Source organism: Leptosomus discolor, chromosome 2 (genome assembly GCF_034619465.1).
Source record: "Leptosomus discolor isolate bLepDis1 chromosome 2, bLepDis1.hap2, whole genome shotgun sequence".
Classification (NCBI taxonomy): domain Eukaryota; kingdom Metazoa; phylum Chordata; class Aves; order Leptosomiformes; family Leptosomidae; genus Leptosomus; species Leptosomus discolor.
This window is the reverse complement of record NC_141392.1, coordinates 39,317,136-39,338,893: the sequence shown is the minus strand read 5'-3', so window position 1 is coordinate 39,338,893 and position 21,758 is coordinate 39,317,136. Positions and strand designations below refer to the sequence as shown.

General features: G+C 37.3%; 1 protein-coding gene across 1 annotated transcript in view; it reads right to left on the bottom strand.

The window, feature by feature from the left end:
* SMYD3 (SET and MYND domain containing 3) overlaps positions 1 to 21,758 on the bottom strand; it is a 434,008-nt gene that overhangs the window by 67,956 nt on the left and 344,294 nt on the right. The window contains exons 6-8 of the mRNA XM_086460934.1: positions 20,215 to 20,282; positions 17,677 to 17,779; positions 8,920 to 9,030 (exon numbers count right to left, since the gene is read on the bottom strand). Of these exons, the coding sequence (XP_086317060.1) occupies positions 8,920 to 9,030; positions 17,677 to 17,779; positions 20,215 to 20,282 (282 nt within the window). The remainder of the gene's footprint in view (positions 1 to 8,919; positions 9,031 to 17,676; positions 17,780 to 20,214; positions 20,283 to 21,758) is intronic.

The following is a 21,758-nucleotide window of genomic DNA, read 5'->3' as shown; positions in this document are numbered from 1 at the left end:
AACGTATATTCAGAATCTGAAGAGAAAGGCACGTGATGCATTGATATGAAGGAACCACAGTTGAAAAAGGTTGTTTTCCAGAACAAAAAACGTTCATCTGGACTAGTTTTGGGTGATGTCTTCAACAGGGAGTGAGTTTGGGGAAGACAAAGCTTTTGGTGAAATTACTTGAAGACGGCCTACTGCAAAAAAATTTCAGTGAGACAATAAAATTTTGTGCCATTACTCACAAATTTGCTGATAGAGTCCTTTCCCATCTTTTTTTCTTCCTCCATGTTGGTGCAACTCAATAAGTTTGTAGACTTTATTGTTGCTATTATTTATAAATCTGGCAATATCAGAATCACAGCTACGCTGTTTTGCAGGTTTTCAGGCTGTAGAGAGTAAAAAGAGTACTCACCCCAAAGAGCTGAGAGTCTAGCAGGAGAGAAAACAGTGAAATGGAGGGAGCAAAATATACAGCATGCCAGCAAAGGCGGAAGTTTTAATCAGGCCATATATTGTTGATGTCCTGGTTTGTGCCTTTAAAGGTAAATAGTAAAATTCATTCCTTGTCAGAAAGGGACTTAGCTTACATCCACAGAGCTGATGAGAAAAAAAAAAGGTATTTCCACTCACTTCCTTTTCCTTCATCTTTAAAATTCATAGCCCATTGGTTACAACATACACTCGGGAAGGCAAAGCTCATATTTCTACTTGATTTGGAGGAGGAATCTAGAAGAAAGATACAGAGAACTGTCTGTATCCTGGACTCACCTGAACCTCACCCATTGCCTGAAGCACTGACAGAATTGTGGGGTCCCCTGACAGTGCTCTGACACCTAGGATAAAACATCATTCTTGCTCTGATGCAAGTTATTTTGTCCAAAGCTGAGACCTTCAATAGGATATTTTTGAAACCAGAACACTGAATCCCAGTTAGTCCAGAAGACTGTTTTAAAGTTGCGACATCCTTCTTTCCAATTGAAACGGAATCTGAATTAAAATCTATCATATTCCAATAAATTATCTAATTCGTGGGATTTGAAAAGACTGAACATCCTGCAGATTAGAACAAAGCACCTGATAAACAGATCAAGAAAAGGCATCCAAAATCAAGTTTATTCCATTAGGTACTACTGATGTTAGAAACCAACTTGACAGGCTGAAACACACAAGACCTTACAGCAACCTCAATGAAAGAGATTTCAGAGATCCAGAATCAGATAAAGCAATAACTAGCTTCAATATATATTCAGAAAAAAATTGTGAACTAGTTTCCTCAAAATCACCGCAAGGAGAAGGTGCGTGGAAAATAGTTTGTCTTATCTAGTCTTATGTTTTAAATTACTGCTGTTTCTCTGAGCATATTCTGTCTTCATGTTTATTTTAGATTGCTAACCCAGAGTGAGACTTTTCTTACTTCTCTTTATTATTCAGCAGAGACCAAATAGTGTCTGATATAGGAATGAGTCTCACCATCTGAGAAAAAGAAATCATAACAGTAATAACTAGTTCTAATGACAGTCCCAAGGAAGCTAGACATCCAGAAGAGGGGAACACTGCTAGGCAGGCACTTAAATGTAGCTGCTACAGCCTGAAACAGCGATGAGAGCAGACTCCCTTCCCTTGGCAAAAAAGTGTTTCTGCTTAAAACATCTGCCAGAAGATTTACATTTCCTCTTAGATGGCTACCCCTGAAAGAAGTAAGATTCTCCTCCCCTCAGATGAGCAGAAATACAGACTCCCGGGACAGTGCCACACTCCAACTCCTATATTGGCTCCAAATATGAATTTGTTGGCCCAGATTGATATAGGTTTCCCTATTAAGGATTCCCTGAACACACAAGGAGTCTGCATACAGCTCTGAACTCATGTCTGTTTCTAAGAACAGCAGTATCTTTTCCATGACCTTTGACAACCAAGCGAGCTCCAGCTGATTGCTGCCAAAGTGTGAGCAGAGCACACTGAGGCAGTCCTGAAGCAACTGGGAGAGGTAAGTTGTCATGGAAAAAAGATCACAGTCTGTTTGTCTCTGCCTCTGAGACTGCCCTTTGATGGAAAAAAAATTACAACGTTGAAAGACGGAAGAAGCCTCAGAAGTCATGTAAGAAGCTGGAGATGATGCCTTTGCTAATGAACAAGAGAGCCCAGAAATTAGAAGCAGTTGTCATGTTTTTTAGTGTCATTTTTGGCACTAGCAAAAAAAAAAAATAAAAAAATAAAAGCCCTCTGTCCTTGGCTGTTCAGAAATACATCCCAAGAGGGTAAGATCCTCTGAAAGGGAACAGAAGAGTGTTAGACTGACTGTTGGATTTCAGGAACTGATCCAGGGTTTATGCCACTACTAAATGCCTTGCCAGAAGGAAGGAACTGTTAATCAGCCAACCACGTAGGGAAAGAACCAGCATAGTCTCTCAGTGGGCTGCTAATTACTGCCAGTGGCTTTTGTAGACACTGGTTACACTAACATTGGGCTGAAAGGGTAGGTGGGTGAAATATGACTGAGCTCTGGCTTGACTTCCTTCTGTAGTTTGCTTCAAAGGCAGTTCCAGTGGCAAAACAGTAAAAAGAAGATGAGGAATTAAGAGATAATTTCTAAAATGAACTATTGCAAACTCTATCTTTTGATAGGAAACTGATTAAATCAGTATTTTGTTGGAACAAAGTCCTGATTTTTCTTAATTTTTTTTTTTTTTTTTTAATATACCTTTAGTACTTCAGTACTTAGCAAGTGCCCTTGCAAGTATCATGACTAGAGGTACAGGTGCTCCTACTTTATTCTTTGCTTTTTATCAAGGGTGTTATGTTCAGTTAGCTGTATGAACAGACTTTTTTTCAACAATCCTATTTAATCCTTGCTTTCCGGGCTTCATCTTTCGAATTAATTTGGAGATCTCATCTTTCATATTGTACTTGGGAAACTGTGAGAATGTAAATGCCTGAAAATAAATAAATATTGGAGAAACTGGGACACAAACTTCTGGAACTTAACAACTGAGCAATTTATAAAGGCACTTCTTAACATATGATTTTGTATTTCCTGTGTCCTAAATACATGCTCCCTGACGGAGGGGTGATATTTTTGCACTAACACCAGTACAGTGATTTTACGTGAAGCCTTTACAAGCTAATTCAAGCAACAGTCAATAATAACATTTATCATGTAACAATGCCTCTGTGATTTAAGCACATGTACTTCAATGGTATTGCTGACACCAAACATGAAGATCAAAGGTGAAAATGTTCTGTAAGTTCTTTCATTAGCCATACCTAACTATCTCTCAGAAACCCCGGTGAGGCAAATCAACCACAGACATATGCTCTAGCAACAAATTTGATCAACTTATGTAGAGGGCCATTTACATTTGATGAAATTTCTGAACTACAGTTGTGTTGTTTCCTAGGCTAGGAAAAGAATGCCAAAACTTCTGTAGGTTCAGGAATTTATTAATTTCTTTTTATAAAAGAGCTGGTGGATGTACAGAAGTGTAATATCAGCTAAAGAACTGCAAGTGACATTTTTATATAGATGTAGATGGCTTGGCTGCTGTTCAGGTGACGTAATTTTGAGAATCCTTGAGTTGGAAACTGCACTTCTGATGTTCTCCACCAAAACTCAGGATGCAATATAAGTAAGTACTAAGCAAAGCAATAAACTGATTAGAGGAATAACATATTAACTGTCATTATGTTATTAACTTTGGCAACTATGAAATACTGGCCAAAGATAAAAACGATTCAGATGCAAACTCACTGCTTCTGACCTTGTAATAAATAAAAGCCTTCCAAGCTAGACTAAAACATTAAATCCTGGCTCCAAAGGAGAAAGACAACTTATAACAAAGTGGTTCTATAAGCACAAATCTCCCTAAAATCCTTGGCTGAAAATGTAGAACATGAACAATACTCTGGCTCACGACTGTGGAAAAAACTGTTCTCCATTTAAAGTGTTTGTCATCAATGTAATCCCATCTTTAATTATAATTAATGTAAGGGGCTTTTATGTGCTGGAATGGTAATATGTTGCCAAGAGTTCAGCTTTTAGGAAGGCACACATTTCTGAATTACAGTGGAGACTGATCTTAAAACGAAGCAAATAATAATGTATAAAGCTGTCAGAGATACAACGAACAGAAGACATTACAGTAGCAATAACTTAAAGTACTGACAGTGAGGAAATATTCTATGAGTGACTTTTAGAAAGACAAGGTATTTTTCCCCTCTTTTAGATACTGATTATTTTGATTTTCAACTTGGGCTGAAATCAATTAAAAGTATTGTTTAGATTTGTAGCTAGTGCCATTTAATTTGGCAGTAACTACATTGCCAAAAGGTTCACCTTAATCTTATCTTAACCAGTCTACACTGATATGTTAGCACTTGCTACTCTTCCCTTGTCAAATCAGCAGCCAGGCTGCTGACCAGGTTGCTAAGAAACTGGCCAGCATTATCGCATGACCTCTTAGAATCAAAATGCAGCTGACATTAAGGACCAGGCACCAAAAATTATTTGAGACCCGCAGGTCCAGCTAGTTGCCACTGTTTGTATTTTCTCATCCTTGATGACAGCTATGCACTTGGATTATTCCATGGCTGTGCTCACAGTTGCAGAGACAGATAAAAAAATAGTAACGTATAGCAAACAGAGATTCACTTTCAAGTCCTTTCACCAGCAGTGAGGGACATTTGCTCTCACAATATGCAATGCAATTGTGACTGCACAGCTATGGACCTCTCCATTTGGTCTAGGGCTGTGCCTGCTTACACTGAATGTGACAGTGTGCATCAGCTGGAGTTGCTGCTTAACTTCAACAACTTCAACTGTGTTCATGTGGGTGGGCTGCACTTGAAAAAAGCAGCCTTTGCCATGTGTATACTTAGGCAGTGGTTAGAGAAGATTCCTATGCTATATGAAGTTGCCATATCCAGCTAAAAAGACCAAGTGACTGAATTTCAAAGCCATTGCTGGTGTTGGAGTGAATTTTCCTGATTTACATAGCTGTGACACGAAATATTACAGTAAACGAGAAATAAAGAATATTTCTTCCTAGAAAAGTTGCCTCTTAAATCATAGTTCATCAGAGACCTGAAATATTAGAAAAAGCCCTTGCAGAATTATGTAACCTAGAATGGCAAAAGAGCACTTTGACACACTTCTCTTGTTTGTATGCATAGCTAAACTGTGAGATTGTAGTATGATGTAACCACTATCTAAGTTTAATCAATTTCAGCACAAATAAGTGAAGAAGTAGTGGCACTGGCTGTAAGATACATTTGTCTACAGCAGCAGCCAGAGACAAATGCTTGAAGTGACCTGCATAAACAAATTTTATCGACAATCTGGATGTCAGTGTGCTGAAATCTATGTAGTTGCAAGTGCACTCTGCTATCCATGTCAGCTAGTACAGAAACATAATCATGTGATTCTTGATTTTGTGTTTGTACATACTTCATGGAGCAGCATAACTTATCTCACCCGACTTTATCTTTCTAAAGCGTGGGTATTTATTTGAAGGCATTCCGTTAATCTCTTACATTGATTCCAGTTTTCACAGATTTCTACTGCAAGACAGTATGAGTGAGCTGGTTGTCTGTCCTTTGGGTAGGGAGGGAGGCTAAAAACTGGCTTAGATTAGATGCCTAACTAAAGTTAGGAGAAATTAGTAGCATTTTGCAGGCTAAATCTGTTATTTGCTCATGTAGACTAAACCTCAAACCATTCCACTTCAGGGAATTATTCTCATTAAAACAAATCCAGTACTTAAAGCTAGAAGACCTCAGAAAACGCAGCATCTTTATTATTATTCTTTGGACATCAGAATACTCATCAGAAGTATGAATTGTCATCTTCACACTGCATTTGGTGAAACTGAGCAAAACCGAGTTTCACAGAACATTCACAAAAATGGTCCCTGATTTAGGCAGACTGATACAGTTTCTAGTCAAAAATCTGTTCAGCCCAGTGCCAATCAAAATGTAGCTTCTCACTAATTACGAAAAATAAGGTCAGGGTCTTAGAAAACACAAAGGTTGCTTTTGAATAAAATGAATTACCCAAGGTCATTTACGAAGTCAGTAACTGATTTGAGAACACAAACTTGATACCACCTTCATCCTTCACTTGGGTATATAAGACTAAATGAATAAACCTTTAGAAAATATAGCAGGAGACATGAATTTCATTGATAAGAAACTTGCAAACTATTTTTATAAATATGAATAAATAAGCATACATATAACTAAGTACTAATACATATAAGTTTTATATGCAATTCATATAAACTTTAATGTATATTTCGCACAGTATTCTCATGACAGCTTTTAAAACATGACAAAAGATGTAGAATAAAAACTACAATGGAAATTACTTGACATAGTTTTACTGTAAATTGATGTGTGCAGCTCAGGAGCAATTCCTCTGCTTTCACCAGTCCCCAGTATGTGCTCAGCAGCTGGCAGGCACACTCAGCAAGACTGGAATTCGGGAGCAACAAGAAGCTATGATCTCTGTAAATGTTTGTTAGAAAAAGGATTCTACATTTTTTGATGTGATAACTAACAACTGAAAGAATCCCCAATACCCAAGAATTTACTCGAAGGCATAAAGCATTTCTTAGCCACACTGAAATTAGCATTTTTATCTATAACAAAGACTTACAAGATGGATTGCTGTTGAATAAGGCATCGTATTCGCAAAGTAATTTTGTAATATGGGAATTTACTGTTAGCTGATTATATTTATTGAATCACAATGTGGAATCCGCGAACCTTGATGACCCAAAGTTGCAGACATTGCCTATTCTGTTGACAAAGACTTTGCCTTTTAAAAATTTTCCAAGATGTCTTGGAAATTTGGCTAGGTATTGAAGTATTTCAGCAGGGATATTATTGAATAATTTTGCCAACTGATGAATTTCAAGCATCTAAATCCAGCCATTCATAATTTAAAAAACCCCAGAATTTCTGAAAATATTATCACCCACTGTACCTGCAGTGTTATATGCTTCTCAGCTTACCAGCAGTGACTATGATTAATAGAAAAAAAAAAAAATCTATGTATCCAAGTTAGTCATGTAAACAGTTGTATTTATAAAACCTCTGTCACAGAAAAATGAAATGCAGTACTATGAGGACTGCTGCAGATTATATCTAGTCATCCTCGACTGAAGCTGAGGATAAAGATGTCTTCTTCATAGACATCAACACACAAAGTTGACATGAGGTTCCTTGCCCATCACAGACCTCTTTACAAGGAAACTACAGAATTTCAGAATGCAGTCACTAAGAGCTTTCCAAACATTTTGCAGTAACATCCTCAAGGGAATTTTGCCAATCGGCAAAAAAGATCTATAGAATATGAACTGAAACAACAGTAAAAAATTTCAAAGAGAAAAAAAACCACTAATAACTTTTAACCTACATATGACACTATTGTTCTCATCAATACATGCACATACAATCTCACTACAATATTTTTTGATGCTGTATGTTGACTTTTACAGTGAAGTGTACTCCAGCCTGTGGATACTCTTTCTTAAAACATTCCACATGCTGAATGGTTTTTATACCACTTGTCTTTCACAAACTGTTAAGCAATTCTTAAAGACTCTTTAGCCTACATATTTTTCTTAATCATCACTGGATCTGTGGGGATGCCATTCCCCAAAACTAATCTAAGATTTCACGGCACTTCATGAGCATCTTTAAAAGAAAGACAAAAAGAAGTCTTCAATTCCCTTCACTGGATCTGAGTAGCATTGCAGCATTCTCTATCGGGCACAGAATGCCAACAACTTTTGCACATGGACAGGAAGTCATTTAGCATTATGTCATAAGCCTGAAACTATTCTGTGTTCTTTTTTTTTGAACTGCGTGCTGACGCATAAAAGGATACATTATGTACTCAATGGATGTACTTTGGCTGGAGCTGACTACATGCACACAACTGTCCTACCCAACACAAAGTTTAAACTTTTGGGTTGACTTTTTACTTTGTTGCTGTACAGCAATTATTTCATGAATCATATCATGCTCCATGGAATCACATTTTCATCCATACCTTTCTTATCATTTCTAATCTACTAGGAAGAGATTTATCTATGGCATGTGACTTACCCAAAACAGGCACCTGTGAAAATAAGAACAAGTACATATATCTAGAGAGACAAAGCGCATAAACTGCTATGAAACCAGCCCAATTTTGCATATTCCATTTGATGACTCATCAGGCTTGGAGACAAAATTATTCTGGCCAGGCTGTATAAAGATGAAACAACCCAGAATATAATTAAACCAGGCTAGGCTGAACCCTAGTAAAAGGTCACACTGAACAAAATTTTATCTACTACAACTACCGATCTGCTACCCCAAGAACTTCTGAAAGAAAGCATAAAAACCACTCATCCAAGGAGGTTCACCACTCTCTTTAACAGCTACTGAATATGTCTGGTAGTTCTTGAAAATTAGTGATGCAGGTGTTTATTAGAATTAATTTAACATTATTGAAAGGATAAGCATAGCCTTCCTGTAGCATCAGACAAGTGGCTTTAGTTCAAGTTCCAAGATTATTCTTTTGAATAGAAAAAAAAAATATATTCTTTCAGTTTAAAATCATGTTAACTCTCATGTTCAGAAGTTCTTGAATCTCAAAATTATCTGAACCACAGCCTGGAACTGAAAGTGGTTCCTAGGTTTATGAACAATGCATATTTTAGCAAGAAATTCTTCTTATCATGTTGTCAACATTTCCTGCTTTTCTTTCCTTCACGGTTGTCTTTCACAGCAACGTAAACAGCACTGAGGGCAGAGGTCATTTTCTTCTCTATTCTGGCCATTCAATTAGTAGCAAAAGATAAGTATTACGTAAAGGAAGAGAAGCCGCTGACAAGCCTTGGAAAATTCTGTTTCATTGGCAAGGAATTTCTTCACTCAACCTACCTTCTCTTGATTCTGGCAGAGAGGACAGTCACATTCAAAGCAATACTGGCGCATCAGATGCTTTTGGCGTTCACTGCTGGGCATCAGTGATTCAATATAGCTGATGGTGAGCTGTGTGCAGTACATATAAAACCAGAGTTGGTGTGTTTTACAAAAATTCCATATTAGGTGTACGTATATCTAAGGTAACATTTTTGGGTGCAACATTTTTCCAGTATAAAATAAAATTTTATCTTAACAGATGATTTCCTAGAAGAAATAGACTACAATTATAAAGGGTGAAAAAAAAAGGCCAAAAATAATTTCCATAGAGGATCACTTTTTCACATTTACGGATCAAAATTTTTGGAAATTATTAATTACCCCAAAATTATCACTATTTCAACTTTTCATTGTAACTTGGAAGAAAATGGAAAAAAGGAAAGAAAGGAGAGACAGCAAGGAGAAAGATAAAGAAGGGAGAAGCAGCTCAGTATCTGAATTCCCTGTGCATGAAGTCTCATTTCCTGTCTAGCTCCAAAGCTTAACTACGTATTTATATAACTGGTGTTATATAACATTCAACTGTCTCAAAAAATTTCATCTCAGTGAAGACTCTGCTTTCTTGCAAATATACGTTTGAGCCTGAGAAAAGTTCCTCTCATGTCATATTAATCTTCAGTATGTCTGTGACGTTTACTTTGTGACCAAGGAAGCACAAAAGTATTGCAAAGTTGTTTCAGACCATTGACAAGAAAATTTATTAAAATGATAAAAGGCTTACATTTGCATCATTTTCAACCCCTCATGCTGTACAGAGTGAATTCCAATGAACTACAGAGAAGAATTTAGTTTGTTCACTTTGACGCCTGCCAGAAGGAATTTTACAGGGCTAATCATTTGTAGAGTTCTTCAATTGTTTAACGTGCTGCACAGGCACAAACTAATGACAAGGGAAAAAATACAACAAAATAACAGCCCAACTCAGACCAGCATTCAGTCATACATGCTATTGAATGACTACACTATACGCCCAACACACTTTGAAACACTCCAGAAAGGTCAGAGCTAAAAAAATCAGGTCGCATTATTTCATCCTGAGCCTAGACACTTCAGCTAATTGAGAGAATTTTCACATGGTTCTCAGTTAAATCATGAGAGTCCACTCCAAGAAATTACAGGAAAACCTGACCAATTTGTAGTAATGACTATGAAACCCATTGTCAGAACCTGCATTTTGCAAATTAGTGAGCATTCTAATCAAATGAGCAATTAACAAGCAACTAAAACAATGCCTGCATTTTTTTCATTTATTATTACAGTGTAATTTGATTACATATTGAAGGAGGACTATATTAAAAGAAGACGACCGAGATGGCAAAGTCAAGCATTTAAAATTGTCACGAGAAGAAATTTTGCAGAAAAAAAAAAAAAAAAAAGACCTCATAACTGAAGATTAATAGTATAATTAATGAAAGAGACAAATTAAAGTTCCACAGATAATCAAAAGTTAGAAAGTGTGAGAACTTCATTAGCTTTTGCATTCTATATAATGTTCTGTCCCAGCTTGTGCGTGTCTGAGCCAAGAGGGGATTATTTTCACCACCGCTGGTTTACAGCAGAATAGTCTGTACTACTAATTTACACAATAACAGAAGGCTTCCCTCTGAGCTTCCTGTGGTGAATGGATGGAAATTCTTTTGCCTGTTTCTTTTCCACTCTTTTCCACCAAGCTTGGTCTCTTCTGCCCTGTTCTCTCCAACCTCTCCCTCTTCTCATTCTCTCTCTTCTTTGCCCCTGGGCATGAGTATCGTTTTCCAGTCATATTCTCCACGTCTGGATATCTAAAGCTGGTTTCCAGCCCAGAAGATAGAACTTCTCCTTACATAGTCATTCTTGGTACAATGCGCTGATTTCGTCATCCTGCCAGTCCCAGATCTGCCCTTTTGCCTCCTCTGTGTGCTTCGGCTTACATCTTTTCCCCATATTTGATCACCAAACACACTTACTCTCCCAAGTTAATGGTCTTTGTTGCCCTACTCTGGTTTCTCAATCATCTTCAGTGACCCCAACAACTTTGTCCTCATTTCTTTCCCCAGCTGGTCCTACTCTGCATCCGCCCTGGTGTGGTAATAAAGATCTGTCACCCTTCCTTCCCACAAAGACGTTTCGAATCAAGCTGTAGTTCCAACCTCATCCTTCAGGCATTCCAAGCCCAATTTCCCTCTCCCATCACAAGCCTCTGATCTTCATGTCTCCTTGCAACTTGCAAGTGTTTTCTGTCAAAATCATTCTGCACCCTGTTTCTTATCCTCTGCATAAACATCACTGGTTCTGACCCATGTCCTACTGTGCTTTAGGTTCAGGTGACATCCTGCAGTAAAAGGGATTTAATCAACTTCAGGGACAGTGCAAGACAGTAGGAATCTTCTGGGGAAAATCATTCATGCAAGATTAGTCTATTCTTTTTCAAAATACTTAAGACAATGGTTTAAACTCTATCATTACTGGCATAACCCACCTAATGGTATAAACCCATCATTAGGCAGGATTCAGTTCTAATACTGCAAAACAAACACATAGGCAACATTGAGCATGTGTATCTACAGTCTAAAGGCTTCATTCCCTTTCCCCCTTTTCATTTTTTGCCCCCCCCCCCCCTTTTTTTTTTTTTTTGGCATTCATGTTGTGGAGACCTTGGAAGCAGGAACAACTTTGAATCCAGTAATTTCTTTTTCAGAGGTTACTAAACACTTGTGGATATGAACAGTCACACAACAACCTGATCTGGATTAGAGCATATGACTGGACAGAAAGAGGAGGACAAAAGGCTTTGTCACACTGATACTTCCTTTCAGTATTTTAAAAACTTAGGGTTTCTCTTGCTATCAGAGGCTCAAGTCCAAATTCCCACTCTGGCCAGCAGAAATCTGTAAGTAAAAAAATGTTTGTAGCTGGCAGACTGAGTGGGAAAACGTAATTAGAATATTTAGAAACATGACCAACCTAATGGTGACTAAGGCTATACGAATCATTTAATCGTTTACACATAAAAATTCTGTATTCTGTATTCGAGTCTCTCTCCTACACTTGTTTTAATTTTGGATCCCTTCATTAGATGCAAGGCTCATTTAATTTGTACATATTTAGGAAATATGCCCATTAATCAAAGGTTGTCTTAATAGTATTTGCATGTCGGATGTATGGTATTAATTAAAACATTATTTCAGCTGACCAAAGCTTGCCTTTTTATTGCATCGCTTATAAAGAATGCAGTAAAACTTTTCTGGAGAACATATATTAAATAACATTTATGAAGGCAAGGAATTATTTAAGAGCCATAAGACTTATTGATTCTCAAAGCTTTCTCCTTAGAAACACAGCACTGTCTGAGCCCTACTTCTTGCTCTGACACAGAAATTCTTTAACCATGGGTATGGTGGTTAGTTTCTCATGTTCCTCATCTGCCAAATGAGGTGGACATAATTTTCCAGTACAGCCATGCTGCAGTGGACTTAATTTATGGTTTTTGTAACAGGCTATAAGGTACAAAATTTCTAGACAGGGGATCCTGTAGAAATTTAAAATAAATTCTTTTAATGTAAACAGCAGGGGAAAAAAGTGAGTCCTCTTGTATTTACAATCATGGGTCTCAGGGTCTTAGGAAGGCTTGTGTACAAAAATCTGTTCCTGAAACAGAGTTATACAACTTGTGGATAGTCTGTGATCTTTCTGTTTTGGCATATATGATCAAAATGCCTTCTAACTCAAGGAAAAATTTTATTTTAAAAAATGTAATGTGACAAAATATAATATGTCAAACATACACATAAAAAATTTCTCCTCATAGAATTACAACAACATAAATATTACATATCTTGGTTGAAATCTCTCATGAAGATAGATTTAATTGCTGATCATCCGAAATTCTGATTTGTATTTAGTACTGATTTTAAAAATTAGTTGCTCTGTAAGAGTACTGTCTGCTACGTGACTTTCTGCAGAAAGGTACAAATTTGCTCTAACTGAAGTCTGAGGCTGATGAGAACCCATGCACCCATTTTGGAGCAGAACTGGACCTCAGCTAACACATCCTGTCTCTCAGCAGGACTAATTGTTTTGAGCTATGCACTGAACTAACCATAGCTATACAACTTCTGACTGGAGAATGAGCAAAATGAGGTCATGTCTGCCTGCAAAACATCAAGTAGACACAGCAATTAACAAAAAGTCAATTGAAATTATAGCACACATCTTGATGCTCTTTAAAGTGGTTACTTAACGGTAGGGAAATGATGAAGACCTCTTCAGAGCAGGCTGCTTGTCTTTCTGAGAAAGTAAATTAGCTGATAGTCTACCTTATCACTGAAGGAGCCCTGGTGATATCAAACTGAATGATTTTTGCTTTCTTATAATCCTTCCCCATATCTTACCTTTCTTTGCAATACTTAAATTTCATTTTTGCAAAGAAGAAAGTGCAAGAAAAGGAACTCTTTGTATACTATCAAAGTAACATCACCTTAAGTTACAAAAGCTGTGATAGTCAGCACTACAACTAACACTATCTTGAGGAGCTAAAAGGTGTTATCAGTTTTGAGCTGCTGAAAGCAAGGTTCAGAAAGCTCTGTAGTCTTTTAAGTGGGGACATAAAGAATAAGATGCCCACAAAAATATTCTATTTCTTTCTTCCTGCTATTAGAATCAATTATGCTCAAAACCCTGGTACAGAGTAGAGTTTACCGAGTGTTCGGAGACCCTTTCTAGCCAAACTGACCCCCAATCTATGCACGGAGATCAACAGTTGCTCCTAAGTCTTTTCTTCCTTTCACTTCTTTCATCCTCTCATCTGCTCCCTATCTCTTTCATTCCCTTTATGCCAGTTGCAGGACAGAAAACAAATTTAGTAGTGATCATTACCAGATGGAAAAGCACTAGAATTTGGGGTATTATCATAGACCCATATGCCCTTACATGAATTACAACAGAGACAGAGCAAGGACGGGAAAGAAAAAAAAAAAAAGAAAGGCTATCAAGCTTGAAGAAAGTTTCCTATCAGAGCCAAATTTTCATTATAAAAATTCTACATTTAACGAAGATTATAAATGTCATTTAAACAGACAAATAAATTATATAATGACAGAAATGAAAGCTCTTATTTTGAACATCAACTAAAGTATTTATCATCAAAGTCCAAGGGGAACGTAGCATGTTTTTGTTTAAAATGGTAACTTTCTGCCCTCAAAGAGCATGCAATTCCATAGAACCACACTAGTATAAAACCCAAATATTATACCTAAAGAAAAATCTCAGCTTTTGGTTTCCAACACAAAATTTAAGGACCAGACACTTCTCCATCTTGCCAACTCTCAGTATTACATTATGATTCCTGCAATACACTGTTTTCTTAAAGCTTCAACTTGGGAAACCATGCAATTATACATGAATCCCTTCTTTCAATGCCTACAAAAAAGTAACATTCAAGACTCATGATTTCTTAGTGTTTCAGGACTGGCAACACCATCTTTGCCACAAAAAAGGTCTAGACAGCTAGAATTTTTGTGTATGATTTTAGCAGCAATTAGTTTTCCAAATACACATCACCATCAAATTTAGCACTTTCATTCTATAAGGATTCAGGCAAACATTTTCTGTCTCGGAAGTCCTAATTTTCTACTGCCTGAGATACATTTTGGCCTTAGGATTTGAACAAATTTCAATGCCCAAACCAAAATGCAATTAAAAACAACTACACGCCACATGCCTTCCTGTCAAAAACATGCAAAGCCAACAAAACCTGCCTAGACAAGAGAATAAAACAGGACTGAAACAAATTCCATTAGGACATAAAAACTTTTTGAGGTTCTCATAATCTTGCATGCATCACTGACTTGATAAATATAATTACTGTGTATAGCATGAGCACTCTAAACTGTGGTAGGGGCATAAATGTTATTCCTGAATTACACTGCAGTAGCTACATCCAGTGTAATATCACCTGTTCTTCTGGTTTACAACGAAAATCAGGTCTACCAGTGCTTCCCTCTTCATATAATTGTGAGATGACTATAATGGCCAGTCACCTCAGCTCCCTGTATCTCTGTTTTCCCTGTGATTATAGGTGGTCAACAACTCCTTAACATGAGTAAATTGTTGTCGAATCCTCTGATAGAAAGCATTACGAATGTGCAAAAATAGTTTTACTTCTCACTGGGCTAGTGAACACATCACATTGCAGTGGTTCATACTTTCCTGGCAAGGGTCCAGAAGCCCTGTCAAGTTTGTTCCTATATGGATAGTAAAGTCACAGTCCTCTTGTACTAATCTGAGCTTGACTTGCTACTTAGCTTTTCATTTCTAATAAATCTTAGTGCTTATTTACTTTCTATTAATAATTACATATGGGATCTCATTCTGTCTAAATCTAGTGTAAGTATGAACAGGATAAGGCAAGTTTTCTACTGCTTATTTAAGTTTTCTTATTGCCTCATGACTTGTAACAATGTTCATCTTACCACCCCAGAGCACTCAATTTATTTGGAAAACCCAATCAGATCCCTCCCTAACATGTATTTTCTCTCCCATTAGCTCAGATCATGACCTCAGTAATATAAGCAAAAACTCAGCTCATAACAGGCAATGTAGTTCCATGGACATAGGTGTGTAAATTCAATACATGGCTATTAAGCAACCTGAGCTCACCCTGCTGCAGGCAAGCAGTAAGGCAGTGTGGAAAGAAGTTGTAGTAAAGCTACCGCACAGAACACAAAATGAAAAGCGGTAGCAGTTGTGTAAGAAGAAAAGTAATTGGGTGTTGAAAATAATATTAAACTGCTGACTTGTACATACCCTCATAATAATTTCCTTTTCCTTCCTCTTCCCATAACAGATCTAAATTAATACTCACTTTGTATCTTTACTTTTCCACTTATGCCCATTTTCTTCCTTAGACACATTCTTATGTATGCACCTCAGACCAAGACTTTTATTTCCAGGGAAGTCAAGAGGGCACCTGCTTTCACACAGTGTGTGTGTGTATAATCTTACATGTTCCTTAAGGCAAGTTTTCCTTTCAGTAGCAAAACCAGAAGTGAAAGTCACAATAAAGACACCAGAACCTGAGCTCTTTGGAAAATTCTGACTTTATTTCACTGCCTCAATGGAGGCAAAGTTTTTCAGGAAATATTATATGCCCACATAAGGTGCAGTAATTTTAAAGCCTGTATTCACACAACTGCCAAAGTCACTGCAAACAAACTGGTCCTAGCTGCCCTGCTTTATAACTTATATTTATTTCTGGACTGCCTTACAAATGATGTAACTTACACCATAACTGTTTCACCGCTAATTTTAACTTAGAGACTTCTGTGGGTTACAGACCACTAACACTAAAATTTGGGTCATAGCTTCACAACCATAGCATGGTCTGAATAGTGGTCATACCTGCAAGGGAATTCTACTTCACTTCTCACTCCAGAACCACCTAGGGCCACCTGAGAGCCTCTCACACTCTGTAAAAGCTGCTTGTTACAAAGTATTGTTTTATGAAATCTATCTAGAAAAATACATCCATGTACATAAAAATGAGATAGCTTCAGAATTTAGATTTCTAACAATTAACCCAACTTCATCCTGGGAAGACATTAAAATCTCCTGTATCTTTAATTAAACAATCCATCTGGGTGAATTGGGAAGTCATAAGGAAAGTTACGGTATATGGATAAAATGGAAGGAAGGTGTCTATAATTTGGCTTGAACAAGAATGCCAGACTGAAAGGTGTCTACACTTAACAGCTCCACAAAAGTATACTGCATCCTAAAAGATTTCTCTTGGCAAAAAGATAAGTATGCAAAAGCATTTTTCTTGGTTCTCCACAGTATTTTCTCTAAAAAAAAAAAAAAATTTTACCATTTACTTATTTTGATGGCCTATTATCTTAGAGAAAGGAGACATTAAAAAAAAAAACCACAAAACCCCACACTTCATAGGAAGGAAAAGAAGATATACTGCTCCTAAACTAGAATACATATGCCCTTGATCTTCCCAGAGTCTGAACCACAGGCATGTGCCATATTTACATTAAGCCATGATTTTGAAATGACCAACAGCTAGGACTGCATAGGTCACTGGTGCATGTAAAGTTACATATATACACACATCTTTGCAGGCCTTACTAAGCAAATTCAATATTGCATTGCTGCAAAAGATCTTACTTTGAAAGTAAGACCTAGCCACAAATTATTATTTTTGAAGTAATACATATGCTATCATAAAAACAAAGCTGAGAATACCATAGATCAAATCAGAAATCTCTTGAAAGGGATACTTTGAAGTCTCTTCTAGTGAAAAGGACAAGAAAACAAACCTTGTCTTGCTACTTTTGCTGTCAATGAAAGGTTTATGACAACAGTATGGTTGCAGCCTGACAAATGCTTATTGTTGCAGTGAATTAGTGAACCCTGCATTCCACCCAGAAATATTATAAGTGTTTCCATCAGGGCAAAGATGTTTAAATACAAACAAAATGAAGTGCCTAGAGGAGGAAAGGAGGAACAAGAATTTATCAAGACTGCTAGTGATTTATGAGAAGTAATGATTATGGGGCCCAGGCAGTGTGAAGAGATGATTCTATTTATCATTTCCCCCTGATAGCTATGTGCTAGAAAGTGGCATCAATATATCATCAAAATATTAAGCTGGTGGCCCTGTAGTCTGGAATTTATTTAAGGAGATGTCATTGTTGCAGGTGTCTGTGATGGAAGGGAGGACAAGCTAATTACCTCTTCACCAATCTGGATCTCTCGGACAGAGCGAAGTAGAAGCTGGTATCCTTCAAAAATGATCACGCAGTTTGGGTCACAGCTGTGGTTCAGTAAAGACATGCTGTGGGGGGTGGTAGAGGGGAAGAAAGAGAGAGAAAGAACTTTACAGAAGAGCCTCCACTGCCTTTCCCCTTTAATCATTTAAAAGTAGCTAACATGATTACATCTGAAGCATCAAGCAATTAAGTTAGGAAACAAATAAAATCCCTGGTAAATCAGCTGCTTTTGGTTAGGGGAGTAAAATTAATGGATAAAAGATTCCCTGCTAATAAAAGCCATGCCTGGATCTCTTCATGTGTTTCTGCCTTCTGTGTACTTAGGGCAGGAGGGAGGCAATGGCCTCCCAGTGACTCTCTGAGAGGCCTGACTCGGGGGAGTGGGCAAAGCAGGCAAGCAGGGAACAAGGCAATTTGGACAGTTCAGAGCAAAAGGTTAGTACCTTGGGACTGTGTTTTATTTCTGTTGCTTCTACTAAGTTTCAGGGCACTAGCATTATCAGTTACCCTGACATTGGAACCGCAGCTCAAAGGGGCCAGCAACCAACCCGTATTTCATATCAGGTAGAAATGGAGTCCCAAAACCAAAGTACTTAATGTATAGAGTTGAAAGAAGAGATACAGCCATTGCCTCTGTTTTGCACATATTTTGGTTTAGTCTCTGTTCTTGTGCATGTGACAGCTGAAGCAGCACAGCTCATTGGGGAGCTGCTGCCATCCCCAAGAGACACACATGCTGGTGGATCTCTGGACACAGCCATGCCCTTCCCTCTTTTTTTGAAGGAGACCGTTAAGAACAACATCAGCAACATCCACTATATTCTTTTGACTCCCATGTTTTGTTACCTGAGAAGCAACTGACTTTGCCAGGCCAACATCAGCCCCAGAGCAGACGTGGGACTGATGCATCTTCCCATATGGGAATGACTCATTGGAAGAACAAGAAGACTGGAAGAAGAATTTTTGACTTATCCAGCTCCTGGCTGCCTTTATTTGCTTTCCTTGTCTGCCTGATTCAGCAACTCAAAATCCCAACTGTGTTGGCAGAATAGAGGATGTTGCTGAGGGTCAGAGCCCTGCACTGAACCATGTTTATTCAGTTCTTGACTCTTAAAGGAGCTATCAACAGGAACCTGATTCTTTTAATATCCCTTCTGGCCTAATAATAATCTCCACATGAACCCAGTAATGTACACTGGGAAAGAGTATCCATTCACTTATTGTGAGATCACTGGGCATACTCCCAAAGCTGCTGGCAAGGTGATGCAGAGAAGGACCACAGGATTTTATCTATTTTAAAATATATTGGGTTGCTGAAGCTATCAAGCCATGCAATAATATACAACTTCTTAATGAGACCAAAGAAAACACTTTTAATCAAATTTAATCTCATGGAAACACTAGTGGGTTTGATGACAATTTCATCTGGAAGCAGACTAATTAATCTGGAAGGGCATTTGCCTAGGATTTGGGAACGACGGATTTAAATTCAGAGTTTTCCCAGCTCAGAGTGACTTGCTACAGCAAAACTCAAACTGCTCTGAATTGGTTTGGGAGTCTTTTGCATCCCTTGGCAGTGCATTATCACAAAACATAGATAGCCACTTTCTTCACAGTCAGAGGCTTTTTTCAACGAAAATAAAACTTCACTAATAATAATGCTCCAGAATAATATTCCATTTTTCTCAAGTATGTGAAAGGACTTGTTTCCTTTCCACTATGAAATCAAATGACTGTTCTGTACTTTTCATTATACTAATAACCATATCCTCCTAACCACCTTTCCCTTATATTTACCACAAGGCAGGCCCCAAGATATTAGGTGTCCTTAGTCAAATCTTACATGTGTGACATTTGTAGAAAAAGAAACAACAGTGACAAGTCCACTGAGGTATTGACAACAAAGTTCAATTGTACATTAACAAAAATTTTTCCACATTAATAATAACAGGTTACTAATTCTGTGAAGGCAAAACCTTCCCTGGTAGGTACTACCTACTTAATACAAATAAGAAAGAATCAGAAGAAATTAAAATATTAACATCCATCACTCAAGGGACTTATCTTTTCACCCTCCAGGTTTCTTAGTTTATGGCAATTTACTAATAGATGTGTTCAATCTTTTTCTTTTAATTGCCAGTTCAGAAAGCTCCCGTCTGCAAAATATCTGTATTCTAAAGCAACACTGAACTGATTTCCTTTTACTAGCCCCAGTCACACATTTTTGGTCAGCGTTTATTCTTAGAAAAGACTACCATCTCCACAAAAATAAAATATAAAGACATTCCTAATTTAAACTGTTTTAACTCTGTAATCAGGACTATTAAGAATGTTTTCAACTTGATCATATTTTTTTTATTCTCCTTTAATTTATTTGCATTTCCCAATTTCTTGTTTAGACACGTTACCTGCTGCTTTGATGACCCTCACAGCTACCTAGGAAAAAAGGAAAAAACCCTAACATAGATTTTGCCTGTGAATGAAACAGTGTCCACGGTACCTGGGATACAGGCCAACACCAACATCCTGCATCTCTCCATTACTGATGGTGAAACAGTTACAGGTCACCTGTAAAAACAAGGGAAAAAATCCAGGATTACCAGAATCATTTGGAAACTCCATACTCAAGTGAAAAAAACTTTCAAAATAAAATGAAGGGGCAATTGGTAATTAGATGGGAAACATTCAAGCCCAACAGTGGTGCTCTTTCATTTTAGAGCAATCACATCTGGGACACACTCTCCCATAAAACTGCAGTCAATTAAAAGCAGAAATTTTAGTATCCTGCAAAAATGTGGGGCTAAACACATGCAGAGGCTCTACTTTACTGTCCAGAGGGGAAAAAAAAAAAAAAAGCTACCCAACACAGAGCCTGAGAAGGCCAGGCCAGAGACAACATAGCAGATGACAGTGTCTGCTGATGAAAAGAGTGGCTGTTTCCATGCAGGGATTCTGCTGATGCCAGGATGTCACAGCACCTTTCAACGAGTATCAGCGGAGTCCAAAGAATATATATGTGGGACAGTTTTGAAGTAAATAGCATCCTTGACTGTGGCCACCCGATAAGGGCATAAATAAATACAAAAACTGCACTATAGCATATCTTTCACGTTATGGGTATTCGGTTTGCATGTAAAAGATCCCATGAAAAAGCACATTCAAACCACCATTCAAGAGAAATATAACCTTTCATTTAATCTCAAATATTCAGCTGGATAGTGTATTCTTTCCTCATACAATCATACAAAGCTAAAGTGGTTTTAGAAAAGAGTGGAGAAGAATGGAAGCTGCTTGCAAGTAGATATAGCCCTATCACAAGCTATCAGACTGAAGTTTCTTGGTGTTCAGCTCCAAGATAGATTGGCATCTTGTAAATGATTAGCAAGTATCATTTTCATGGGCTTAAACAAGAACCAGAACCCAATTCCTAATATATTTTTTAAATATCTGAATTTATTTGGAATAGCTGTTTTTGTTTCAGTCTTTGGTTTTTTTTTAATCTGTTGGTCAGTTATCAATGGTGTAGTAATAAATTTTTTTCGTGTAGAAAACCACTACATGATAGAGCATATACAAGAACAATCACAGATCTCTTCTACATAACATTAGATTATTAATATCATTAATTCTCGTTAGAACAGAAAATGAGTTAGAGTAGGATTTGGCAGACGTGAAAATGAGATTTGAAAGTTGCAGTTTTATCCATAGAGTAATTGCCCAGAACAGTAAATGGACACCTCTATTTTAAAGAGGTACACTGAACAATTTAGTAGTATAGCTTATTCTATAAATTGACAAATTATTATTTATGAGAGCTTTAACCATAAGGTGAAAATGAAATCCTCTTTCCAAATTTCTCATAAATTCTGACAGCAACATTAATTTAAATAAATGTACATGCAGTAACAGCATGTGCTTTTTGAAATGGTTAGACAATACTTTGATTAGTCTATTATTTATGTAACCCACTTGAATGTTCCTCATCAATTATGAAAAGCATACATCTTAACGATTTCTTTCCTGCTGGTATTGGATATAAAGTGT